This window comes from Balaenoptera physalus (assembly GCF_965194825.1).
Source record: "Balaenoptera physalus genome assembly, chromosome: 13".
NCBI lineage: Eukaryota > Metazoa > Chordata > Mammalia > Artiodactyla > Balaenopteridae > Balaenoptera > Balaenoptera physalus.
The window spans coordinates 66135924-66149413 of record NC_138892.1 but is presented as its reverse complement, the minus strand read 5'-3'; the positions used below and the strand labels follow the sequence as shown (position 1 = coordinate 66149413).

At 41.3% G+C, this 13490-nt stretch overlaps 1 protein-coding gene across 1 annotated transcript; it reads right to left on the bottom strand.

Annotated features, from left to right (window-relative positions):
* Nucleotides 1-743: 743 nt before the first annotated feature.
* LOC309641434 (olfactory receptor 10AD1-like) lies at nt 744-4265 on the bottom strand. Its single transcript, XM_082421483.1, is given in 3 exon segments — nt 744-1984; nt 1988-2671; nt 2673-4265. Coding segments are annotated over 3 exon segments (936 nt in total). The 5' UTR covers nt 2853-4265; the 3' UTR covers nt 744-1912.
* Nucleotides 4266-13490: the final 9225 nt, after the last annotated feature.

Here is a 13490-nt window from a genome sequence, read left to right as displayed (position 1 = left end):
CCCTTGACTACATTTAGGGCAAGTTTCTTCTTGACTATTGTCTCCTGATCTCTTTTTTCTCAACGCATTTGCTTTAGAAACTTGCAATTACAAATTCTTTCTCTGCCCCTTTGAAATGTATAGAAATCTCCCTAAAAGCCTCTTGCCAGTTTTAAGACCCAGGGAATGTCTTTCTCAAGAGCCATCCCTTTGAAGTGTAATCCTCAAGGAAGATAGCACCCCTGTTTCCTAGTCTCTGTGGGAGGGTCGGAGCCCAACTTTAGTGGGTGTCTTGCTCCAAACTGTAAACTACAGCATGTAAACTTACCTTTCCTTTGGGTAAGAACAATTACCACCCACAGGTGGCCTAAGATCTCCCTACTGCAGCTCTTAAAAACTCTCCAGCCACTTGTTTCAGCAGAGTTGAATTCAGTCTCCTACCTCTTGCAGTAGCCTTAAATAAAGTCTTTCTTGCCTGCTTAACTTTGCCTTGGTGTAGTCTTTCTTTGATAATGTAAATGTTTAGGTTCTGTGCTTATTGTTTCTTCTTGATTACAGTGGTGTCTCATTTCTTACTCCTTGCTGTCTGAGAAGTGCTTCTCACATGTCCTCTACTATCTAGAGATTCACCAGTTTGGACTGAAAAGAGTAGAGCTTTGTGGAGTGAAGCTACTGCTTCAATTCACTGCAGGGTAGTTAGTATGTGATGTGCAGGATGTGGATAGGGTAGTACATCTATTTGAGGGCATCCCAAGTGAGGTGTGTTCATCTTATGGAAGTAGCACCAGAAAACAAAGCACAGGCCTATGCCCTTTCCTTTCCTATCTATTATGAAAGGAGCATGAGAAAGATGTAATTTTCAAAAAAAGAGAACAGCTGGGAATATAATGCCCTATCAAGGGGCACTGGGTTTTGTTGAGAAGAGAAGCTAAGCCAGAGTGGAAGCGTTGCAAATAGAAAGCCTTCTGCAGTGGTGGAGGTAGTGTGGAGAGATGTTCCTTAAAGTACAGGGAATTAAGTGGACCCATTTATGATGAGGAGGTAAGGTGGAATAGGACTGAATTGGAATGAAATGAAAGATGGTTGAGAAAAACAGGCCGTAGGGAGAGGGGAGTTAACTAGGAGTATGGGTAACAGGGAAGGAAACTGGTAGTCTGAGAAGCTTGGTAGAGGTACTTATTAGTTGGATATGAAGGGAAATATCAAATAGTCATGTACTTAAGAAACTAGAGGACTTAGGAAGAAGGGGTTTGACACCTGGCCTCTCCCCCTTGCCCTTCCCCAACACACACAAGCATAAACATACACTGAATGCAGTGTTGATTATTTAATGCCACCACAAATTCTCCCTCGTGGCCTAGTGGAGGCAAACAAGATGAAGCTCAGGCTGCTGATCCTTAGTTTTTCTTTTTCTTCTTTTCTCTAACTGACTTTTCTTAATGTCAACACTGCTCCCTAATTCCCTTTTTCTTACTTCTTCCTCTACTGTTTCTCATATAGGAGCAGGGTGGATAAGGGCAGATTCAGGAAGTGAGAGTGGAGTGTAAGAAAGAAAAACAGATTAAAATGATAAGTTGAAAGAGAAAAAAGTTTACTCCTAAACATATATGCAGAACTCAGGCTGGGAAGAACATATAAAAGTGCTACAGAAAGAAAATGAAATAGAAGTGCACTTACGTGTTTATAGATCCTGTTGTGGTAACTTAGAAGAAAATCACTCAGGAAAGTCTCAAATTCTCCTGAGGAAGGTCCAAGAGAAAACAGTGCTTAAAGTTACATCAGACAGATGAGCATTAGACATCAATAGGATCTTCCAGGTCTGATGCTATTGCAAAGGAAGCTATGAATGCTCTTTCCTGGAGCCTTTCAGCACTGGAGAGTTACCCAACTGTCAGGGCTGGAGGAGGGATCTTCCCCTCCAGGAGTCTTCCCACTAGACAGACTCTGCCTGGGAAAGGCTGCTCCTCCCAAGGGCCCTCACCATGGCCCCTTTCATTTCTTTATTTCAAAAACTGTAGATGATGGGGTTGCACATGGGGGCGATGCTGGTGTAGAAGAGAGAGAAAGGCTTGTCTTTGTCAGGACCATGTGTGCTGCGTGGGTTCATGTAAGAGAACATGGCTGAGGTGTAGAGAAAAATGACCACAGTCAGATGGGAGGCACAAGTAGAGAAGGTCTTCCCCCAACCAGAGGAGGAGGATCTGCCCAGGATGGAGGCCAGGATGCGCGCATAAGAGATGACAATGAGCACCATGGGGCTGAGCAGCACCACGATGGCATCGGCAAAGATGACTCTCAGACTAAACTGGGGGTCTCCACAAGAGAGGGTGATCACTATGGGGGCCTCACAGAAGAAGTTTTCTATGTGGTTGTCTCTGCAGAAGGGATTCCGGAATGACATATACTCAAGAAAGATGCCGTTGATCAGCCCGAAGAACCAGGCAGTACTCACCAGCCTCACACAGACCTGCTGGCTCATGATCTGGGCATAGCTAAGTGGGTGGCAGATAGCAACATAATGGTCATAGGCCATGAAAGCCAAGAGGATGCACTGAGCCACACCCACACAGAAGACCAAGTACATCTGGGTCATGCAAGAGACAAAGGAGACAATATGGTTCTTCACCATCAGGTGGATCAGCATCTGTGGGATGGTGGTGGTGATGAAGCAGACATCCAGGAAGGTGGCCATCCAGGTGGCCAAGGAAGAAGTACATAGGGCTGTTGAGCCTGGGGTCTGTCCAGGTGATGAAGATGATGCGGCCATTCATGGCCATGGCAAGGCTGTAGAGGGCTAGGAAGAGGGCAAAGAGCAATGCCCGAGTGGAAGGGGAGCTCTGCTCAAAGCCCACGAGGAGAAACTCTGTCACCATGCTGCCATTCCTTAGGTCCTATGGCTTGGACCTGTTTGAGGAGGAAGGACAGGAAAAGCACAAGAGAGACAGCTGTAGGGTAATGCAAGGTACTCACTTGGGGACAGAAACCCAGCTAACATAGATGGATATAATATAATATAATATAATATAATATAATATAATATAATATAATATAATATAATATAATATAATATAATATAATATAATATATGGATGAGTGGTGGTAAATGTTTTGTATTAAGTAAACATTATTTAATTGGCAACGTTATGGGGCAGTGAAAATGCCAGGGTCACTATAGGCTGCATCTATGGAATCACAGTATCAAAAATTAAGGAAGTGGTGGTTATATTTTATTCTAGTTTAATCAGGCCTCAAGTCAAATAAAGTATCCACTCCAGGATCCTCTATGATGAAGGATTAGCCTTTAATCAAAATGTATTCAGAAGTGAATAAACAAGATAGTTTTTCAGAACCCATGCCAAACAGAGGAATGGAGTGTTTGAGGGGAGGGTATGGTAGCTTTTAGTTTATAGAAGATCATATTGAGGATGTACTTGAAAGATATTTGAATGTGTATTTTTCTAGAAGAAAAAAATGCTCAGTCTTACTGTACCTATTTAAAACAATGAGTGGGTTGAGGTTTTAGAGAAAATAAAAACATGCTAACCCTAAGGATTGTCCCTTATGTGAGAATGATTTTCATATCTCTGGAAACAGTCATGCTTAACTCTTCCCAGTCATCCTACCTCTTTCCAGACTCACTGTCCCATTGGTTGCTGCTGCCGCATTAACCACCCACGCTGTGCATGCTGGAGATGGGGCCTGGTTGTGAGCACTTGCAGGCTTCCTAACAGGAGATAGTTTTCCTGCTGGGGTTGGAATTTAGGGCTCTACATCTATGCATCATTGGGTGAAAAGGATCCAACAATCCCTGTGAGAAAAGGGAAGTTATGAGCAGGGCACAAATTCAATCTTTTTGGATAGACCTTCAGACAACTTCAATCTGCCCCTTTACTAATAGGAGTAAATCTTTTCCTTTTTCTATAATCAAAGAACAAGCATTCAGAATTCTCATGCTCTTTTCTCATTGTTTAACTTTTAGGAAGTCATTATGTTCATATTAAATCTCTCCTACTTTTCATCTTATTTTGGAGTTAGTATATATTTGATAGATCCCTTCCACTTTCAGATGCTTATAGACAGTATATTCCTTCTTAACTTTCAGTTCTGCCAACCACTCTTCTTCATTTTCTCTTCCACTCCCTTTTCTACACACTCTCAATTTCCCCCCTCTGTTGTTTTTCCCCCGGTTTCCCCATTAACTTCCATTTCTCACTCTTTCCTTCTCCCTCTCCCTTTCTCATCTCTGGTGGTGGGTATCTGTCATTGAGCTACCTTTGGCTGAACTCCCTTCTGTTCTCCATGTCTTTTTTTTTTTTTTTTTAATTTTTATTTATTTATTTTTGGCTGCGTTGGCGTCTTTGTTGCTGCGCGCGGGCTTTCTCTAGTTGCTGCGAGCGGGGGCTACTCTTCCTTGCGGTGCGCGGGCTTCTCATTGTGGTGGCTTCTCTTGTTGTGGAGCACAGGCTCTAGGCACGTGGGCTCAGTAGTTGTGGCTCACGGGTTCTAGAGCGCAGGCTCAGTAGTTGCGGCGCACAGGCTTAGTTGCTCCACGGCATGTGGGATCTTCCCGGACCAGGGCTCGAACCCGTGTATCCTGCATTGGCAGGTGGAGTCTTAACCACTGTGCCACCAGGGAAGCCCCTCCATGTCTTTAAATCTCTCATGTTGCCTTTCTTAATTTTAGGAGATACCTATGCCATTACTCTCACTCTTTTCAGCTCTGCATTCCCTCTAGGTGTTTCCTGATACGTCTAGGCAGTGTTTGGGCAGTAGGCCATTCCCATCATCTCTACTTTGGAATGATCCCCTGGAAGTTCTCCTCTTGGGGGCCCAGAACGAGAAAAGGGAGGGACAGAGAGAACTGTTTTGAATCCTGGGCCCAGTGCATATGTTGAAGCTGAGGTCAGAGTCTGGGCAACAGAAATAATTGAGCTGGGACAGCTTAGACAGCTGGGACTTGACCAAGAAGAAACTGAAGTTCAACCTATGGAATCACTAGGAAAGTAGTGTATTATACAGCAGTATAAATGCTTATTTGTGGTTCATTGTGCCAGAAAGAATATTCGGTGATACTTGGCATCAAGTGCCTTGTTAACTACCATCAGGGGTTAACCAATCAAACATTTGTGTAATTAAGTGGTACAATATCCTTAAAATCACATATTACCTCATTTTGTTGCTTGGCTGGTAATGATGTTTGTCACTGAATCACTGTGGCAAATACAGAGAAACTCTCATGGTGTTTGAAGAATTTTTCCACGGAGGATGGTCTGAACTGGTGGGTCACTCTGGGAGAGAAGTTTTGTCTGATGACCTTGTTAGTTCTTTGTCATCTATACCATAGGTGATGAATGTTTATTCAAATATTACTAAGTTATGTGTGTACTGCATTTTATAGAATATGTGCGAAACTTTACATTTCACACATTCCATTTGTTAATAAACTTATTTTGTCCTCACTTTTTTATAGTGTATGTTTTTACTTTCTTAGGATTTTTAATTTTGTCTGTGATAACTAACTGAATTCTAGCACCTTTATTTGAAATCACATTCCCTCATAACTGTTAGTTGAAGAAATACCAGCAGGAAAATAAGAAGACATTCATTCTCCTTTAGCTTCAAATAAGCTCATATTATTCGGTAACATAAAACAAGTACTTGCAAATATTATTTCTGACAAAGAATCTTCTAAGACTGGACATCAGAAATTGTTGCTATGTGCTGTAAAGCTAACCTCGAACATCTAAAATGTAATTTTTATTGGTGGTCTTAATTATGGCTATGGTAATATTTAGATTGATATGTCTCTGATTTCTAAAAGGTACATATACTTGTGAGATTTCTTTGTTAAACCAGAAGAGGATCATGGGATTTTCTTTTGCCAAGTGCATAGAGATAAAATAAATAACCACTCATGACTCCTTGGGTTTCTTATTTAAAGACTGGAGGGTCTATACTCTCATTTAAATTAACAATAGTTTATAAAATAGTTTACACCCACCATCACATTTGAACCTCAAATTTATTATTGTAATTTAATGATGTGATATAATCTCATTGAAGAAACTCTGTTATGTTGGACGGTGTAGCTGAACACAGTTTGGTAAGGAGAAAAGAATAGGGAATGAATTTTCAGCTGTGCTCTAGACTGACTTCAGATTTGATTTAATTAACTTACTGTTCTGATCCATTTTAGAACCGTCTGCAAGCAAAATAGAACGGCTGAAAAGCTCCAAGAGCCTTTCAACAGAGCAATGATTTGTATTGGAGGAGCAGCCACATGAAGGCGGAAGTAGGACTGTCTTGATACACCACACCTCTGGTTAACCAAAGACTTAATGGGGCAAGAGAACATAATGTTAGATATGGTTAGAGGTGGGTAGGGTGGGGAATAACTTCTTCTATATTCCTGATGTTTCCTTCCACGTGAAAGGAACTATAGTAGCACCATACTCCTGACCCTTCCCTTCTCCTTCATTCACACCATCTCCTGGGAGATGGAGTGGTTACCTGATTTTAGAAGGAAAACCGACCACATGTGTCTGTCTCTTTCCTCCAGCCTTCCCCTTGGGAGTGAGTGGCATTCTTAAGGGCAGGCCCTACTGCTGTTTGGGGAGGCAATGTTCCTATAGCTGCCAGCTACAGGGAAGTAAGTCTGTTTAACTCTGTGTTTTGGCATTAGGAAGTCCAATTGCTCAAATTTCTGCATTGGTATTAATAAAGTTGATATTTTACCCTCCATTTGCAGACTCTACCTTATTTCTCAGTTGATTAAGAAGTGAAGGGAGGAGTAGTGTTATTTACTGGACCCATCAAAGTCCCAATTATTAGTAATATTATCACATACATGGAAATAAAATTGTAAACAAAGAAATATGATAGAGCTTTGGGTATAAAGAAAGAAACTGTGAGTCACAATGATGTCTGGCAGATCCTGAGACGGAAGAATTCTGCTGATACACATATACTGAATTCTCAAATAACAGTGCTGGTGAGTTGAGAGAAGTCTACATTACATGACCACAGGAGCACCAATGAACAAAGTGTGCTACTGTAGACTAGACTGGTGGGAAAATGTCTCATTATAAAGTAAGACTCTGACTCCTGTCATATTTACCGAAGGGGCCAGGACACTTTTGAACAATTCAACAGTTAGCCACTATGTTTCTGTTGCCTTCCTAGCATGCTATGACCACAGGAAAGAAAATATACTTAGCATCGTATTGCTTATTTATTTTGTAGAGTACGTTTGTTTTAGGGATGAGGTTAGTTCACTCATGTTGTAAGGGAACTCACCAGACTTGTTTAAAATCATGTAAGTTCTTCTCTTAGAAAGTTTCAGCCTCTGTGAGGCTTGAATATCCTCTTACAGGTCTGCTTTAAATAAAACGGGATTCTAGTAATTTCAAATCTTACAAGCTTGAAATCTGGTTCCTCTTCTGTATACTCTAATTCTTTACTTTTTGGATTAAATACTCATTTCATGGGCTTTCCTTGTGGTGCAGTGGTTAAGAATCCGCCTGCCAATACAGGGGACACGGGATTGAGCCCTGGTCCGGGGAGATCCCACATGCCGCGGAGCAACTAAGCCCATGCACCACAACTACTGAGCCTGCGCTCTGGAGCCCACAAGCCACAACTACTGAGCCTGTGCGCCACAACTACTGAAGCCTGTGCACCTAGAGTCCGTGCTCCACAACAAGAGAGGCCACCGCAATGAGAAGCCCGCGCACTGCAATGAGGAGTAGCCCCCACTTGCCGCAGCTAGAGAAAAGCCCATGCACAGCAAAAAAGACCCAGTGCAGCCAAAAATAAAATAAATAAAACAAATAAATTAAAAAAACAAACACCATTCACTTACAAAAAAAAAAACAACCTCATTTCATGACCTTAAAGCAGAAAAGCATCATTTTTCTGGGTGAAAAACCTTATGGTAGATATATTCATACTTGGGTTCATGGACCCAAGGGAATCAATAGATATGTTTCAGAATATCCACTCATGCATCTCTGAAAGGTTATAGGAAATGTTGTGTGTGTGAGAACTATTTTCTTGGAAAGTCCACCGTTTAATCAACTTCTAAAAGGCAGCTGGAACTCACAAAGGGTGAAAAAACTTGTGATTTAGAGATTTAAAGTCACTGAAGTCCCATAGACTTCTCTTCTTTAGACTGAACATGAAAGCACTCTTTCATCTCGCAGAACTGTTTGTTTCCTCAAAAGTGTCTTCTGGGGCTTCCCTGGTGGCACAGTGGTTGAGAATTTGCCTGCCAATGCAGGGGACATGGGTTCGAGCCCTGGTCTGGGAAGATCCCACATGCCGCGGAGCGACTAGGCCTGTGAGCCACATTTGCTGAGCCTGCGCGTCTGGAGCCTGTGCTTCGCAACAAGAGAGGCCGCGACAGTGAGAGGCCCGCGCACCGCGATGAAGAGTGGTCCCCACTTGCCACAACTACAGAAAGCCCTCGCACAGAAATGAAGACCCAACACAGCCATAAATAAATAAATAAATAAATAAATAAATAAATAAATAAATAAAATTTATAAATAAATAAATAAAGCAAATAATTAAAAAAAAAAAAGTGTCTCCTGTGCAGAGTGATTGAGTGATGGTTGAGCACCCAATTCCACTGCCAATAACCTCTTGAGACTATAGCTACCTCCAAGATGTCTTAAAGAAGTCCAGGCAAACAGTTTGTTACTGGCTGGGGCTTTGGCTCCCAACCATGTGTTGAGGTACCCTAGCTGTCATGTTTGAGGGGGACCACTTGGTAAGCTTTTTTTCCTGGGCCACTCGGTAGCCTAAGACCTACAATGCCTAAAGTAGCTGAGAAGCCTCCTTGTTGCTCTTCTCCAGACCTATACTGCAATCCTGCTTTCAGAATTAAAAGGAGACTAAAATGACCTACGAGCATAGAGAACTGAGTTGGGGTGGTGAGGAGAGTGAAATAAGATGAGTAATTAAATAGCATATTTACGACGTAAGTTCAGAAAATGACATTCTAAATCACCACGGAGGCAGTGCCTGTGGCCATATGAGTAACCAGAGCTTACCCAGAGAGAATATTAATATTTTTAATTGGGAGTAGAAGTGGGAGGAGGTGATGGAAGGAAAAAAGCACTAAAATGGAGCTTCAAGGCACTTAAAGAAGTTCATCCTGGGGAATCCCTCTATGGTGGCCAGTGGTTTCCCATTTCTTTCAAGGTTAGGGCATTCAGATATGGTAGCTAGAGGAACTTCCTGTCCCAAAAGTGCTTTTAAACAATAATATGACTAGCTAAGGGGTGTAATTTCCTGCTCTGTAGGTTTTAGAGAATATTTCTATAAAAGTTTCAGTGTGTCAAGTCTGGTTTAGATTTGGTCTAGTAAAAGACTAAGGACAGATAGCAGTCTGCAGAGTTATCAGTGCACCTAGGAGCATGGATGGCTCTTTGTATTAATCTCCTCCTTAGTTAACGGTATTAATTGAACCCTTAGTAACCTAAATCAAAAACCATGAAGTCACTTTCCACTCCCCTCTTTCTAACCTCTGTATTATATTGCTATTAAGTGTTGATAAATACTCTTTATCTTCCCCTACTCTCCAACAGACACCCTATACCCCAGCTACAACTTTTGTTTCCCAAATACACTGTAGTTTCCTAAGCCTCCAAGTCCCAGCTAGTCTTCTTTCTGGAATTCAGTCTTTATATATTTTCTCCATTTCACAAACTCTTGCTTCTACAAGACCAATCTCAAGTCTTGCAATCATAGTGAAGTCTTCAGTAACTCTTCCCATGTCAGCCTATTTGAAGTTGCACTTGTTCCTGAGCTCCTTAACTGTAGAGATTTTACATCCCTATCTCCTGGCACACTGCCTAAGACATAGTAGTTGTTCAATATATTGAATATGTATGTTGAAGGAATAGTGGAGTAAATGACCATCTGAGCTCCAATTTTCTACATTATTTAATGTTGTCCATGACAAAACCTTAAAAATCAACTCCTACAAACCCGTTTTGTCATCTGTAAAATGAAGAAAACTATATTTGTCTGTGTAGTTGTTGTGAAGATTAGGAGGAAATTATTCACTCAATCAAAAGATATATTTATATAAAAATATACGTGTAAACCACACAGAACAATATCTACAACAGGAAAAGTGCTCAACAAATTTTAATCTACTGTTCCCTTTTGTAGGTCACTGATTAAATGAAAAATATTAATTAGGACATTCATGTTTTTAAATGTCTGTAATCCTCAAATTCCTAAAGCCTTTTAAAAACTGAATCTGCATATTAAAAATGCGTTTCTCAAATACTGTTAAGTTCTGGCAGAGCATGCAGTACAGTTGAGGGCAGGGATGTTTTACAAATTAAATATAATATGATATGGTTAAGAGCTCTAATAGGGCTTCAATAAAATATTGGGAGATCTGAAAAATAATGAAATAATAAAATACTCAGGAAAAAATGTGCACAAGAAGAAAAAAATATCAGATGCAAAAAAATATTTGCTAATGACTGACAGATTAAAAAAGGCTGTTCCTGGAAAAAGGCATCTTTGTAAAAGAAAAAATGATCACTCTAAGTGAGAACCTGAGTTAAGCCCAAAATGTTTCAAATTAGGTATAAAACTGAAATTACATCTAAATTTTGAAAAGACTTTAAGAGGCAGAAAGTAGCCATAAAAAGATGTTCTTTTAGTAAGTTGAATTGTTAGTGGATATAAAGCAGTTTCTCTTCAATCTTTATTAGGGAAGATAGAAATTCCTGCTCCCAATTCGACAATGTGTGAATAGATTATAGGTACCAAATTCCATAATGGCCAATATGCAATAATTTTGAAATCAAATACATACAATAAAAAGTGTAAACTAATTGGGGCTTATCTGAGGATTGAGTGAAGATTGCCCTTGCTTCTCAAGGCTGGGAACTAAAAGCCTGCTCTTAGTACTTATAAGGCTTGTATTCCCTCTTCCAACTCTGAAAATTCTCCTAATCAAATAGGAGTAGATCAACAGGCAACCTGCAGGAAGAAGGCAAAGGCATTCACCCATCTGATTCCAGCTCAGAGAATGTATAGTTCACCCTAAAGTGGCTAATCAATTTCTCTTTGTTAACTAAGAGTGAGAGAACATAACTTTTTACTAAATAGGAAAACTAAGAGAATTTAGAAATCAGATTTAAAAATGTAATATAGGGCCATTCATCATTTAAAAATACAGACATGGGGCTTCCCTGGTGGCGCAGTGGTTGAGAATCTGCCTGCCAATGCAGGGGACACGGGTTGGAGCCCTGGTCTGGGAGGATCCCACATGCCGCGGAGCAACTGGGCCCGTGAGCCACAACTACTGAGCCTGCGCGTCTGGAGCCTGTGCTCCGCAACAAGAGAGGCCGCGACAGTGAGAGGCCCGCGCACCACGATGAAGAGTGGTCCCCGCTTGCCACAACTAGAGAAAGCCCTCGCACAGAAACGAAGGCCCAACACAGTCAAAAATAAATAAATAAATTAAAAAAAAAAAAAAAAGGAGAGAAATTAGAAAGACCTTGTAAGACCAGAGCCCTTGTTCTCCAGGCCTCTCTGACCCTGCATCTTATTGCACTAACCCCATCATTATAAAGACAGGCCAGGCTCTTACCAAATCCTTAAATTGTCAGAAAAGAATAATTGTTTTCCCTGCACATATTATTCATAATGCCCTGGAATTATGGCATTTTTTAAAAATTTATTTATTTTTATTTATTTATGGTTGTGTTGGGTCTTCATTTCTGTGCGAGGGCTTTCTCTAGTTGTGGCAAGTGGGGGCCACTCTTCATCGCAGTGCGCGGGCCTCTCACTATCGCGGCCTCTCTTGTTGCGGAGCACAGGCTCCAGACGCGCAGGCTCAGTAGTTGTGGCTCACGGGCCTAGTTGCTCCGCAGCATGTGGGATCTTCCCAGACCAGGGCTCGAAACCGTATCCTCTGCATTGGCAGGCAGATTCTCAACCACTGCGTCACCAGGGAAGCCCCATGGCATTTTTAAAGGTTTTAAAATGTGACGTGTAACTTTGGAACTCAATGATTTTCACTAACACATCTACATGAACTTTGAGGAATTTAGGAATCATATTGGGAGATAATAGGAAATAAAATTTTGCCACGTATTACTTAACAAAGTTGTGTAGACAAAATCATATGGATCCATGGATGGAAAGATATTTTGAGGACAGATGTAAATGACTTTTAAGGAAGGACAACTAATTGTTAGTGTGAGTCCCTGGAGGCCTCTGCTGGTAACTCTGTTACAACTTAGCAAGCTATCCCAGTGTCTTACGAATTTACTTAGAAGTATTTCTATAGGCCTACCTGTTTCCTCTCTTTTCTATATTAACTTTATTCCCATTTCCCTTTTCTTAAGCAAGATGGACAATGCTCTTTTGGCTCCTCATAGTGCCTTGCTAATAATCGGCTTGCAACAGAGATTAATCCAATTGAGTTAAGTTGTAGAAATCTTCTAAATTCTCTCGTCTCTCTCAGTCTTCTGCCTTCTTTTTGCTTCATACTCCTCCTTGCTACTGTATCCACTTCAGTTTCTCTATTTCTTTCTGAAACAGGATCTCTGAAGTACCTGAACCCCCTGATGATGGCCTGGCCAGGACTAAGTGTTATAAATGCAACACAGCTGGGCATTTCAGATGCCTGTGATGACCAGATCCCTGTGATGTCCAAAGGTCCATGTAGGTCACAAATTCTCCCAGAAGACCATTCATGTAGATCTGCACTAATGGGAGATACCATAAATAATGGAAATACTGAAAATAACCTCAATTTCATTTTATACCTGAGGTTTTAACTCCATATTGTACCTCCTTCCATCTCTTGAAACTTGATCTCCTTCCATCATCCCTGTTCATTCTCCAGCTGACCCCTAAAGTGAATTCACTATTCCAGTAGAAGCTGTAATGAAACCAGACTAGATCTGTTGCTCCTCTCCCTTCTCACAGTCACCTTCAATATGGAGACTTAAACAAAGAGTAAAACAACTAGATAACCAAGGAAAAGAGACAGGAAATGATACACAGAAGTATCCATAATGATGTTCCTCTGAATATTCAGAGCCTGTGTATAAGTCCAAAGATGTATTAATAAGAAATCTGGGAGGAGGGATTTCCCTGGTGGTGCAGTGGTTAAGACTCCATGCTCCCAATGCAGGGGGCCCGGGTTCGATTCCTCGTCAGGGAGCTGGATCCCACGTGCATGCCACAAGTAGGGGTTCATGTGCCACAACTAAGGAGCCCATGAGCCACAACTAAGGAGCCCACCTGCCGCAACTAAGGAGCCCACGTGCTGCAACTAAGGAGCTGGCAAGCCGCAATTAAGGAGCCCTCAAGCTGCAACTAAGGAGCCTGCTTGCTGCAACTAAGACCCAGCAAAACCAAATAAATCAAGGAGGAGAACTTAGTAATCAAGGAGAATTACTGAACATCAGTGGATTGGATAACTTCAGCTATTCCATGTCATTGGTTAATCTCAGCTATTTTGGTACTTC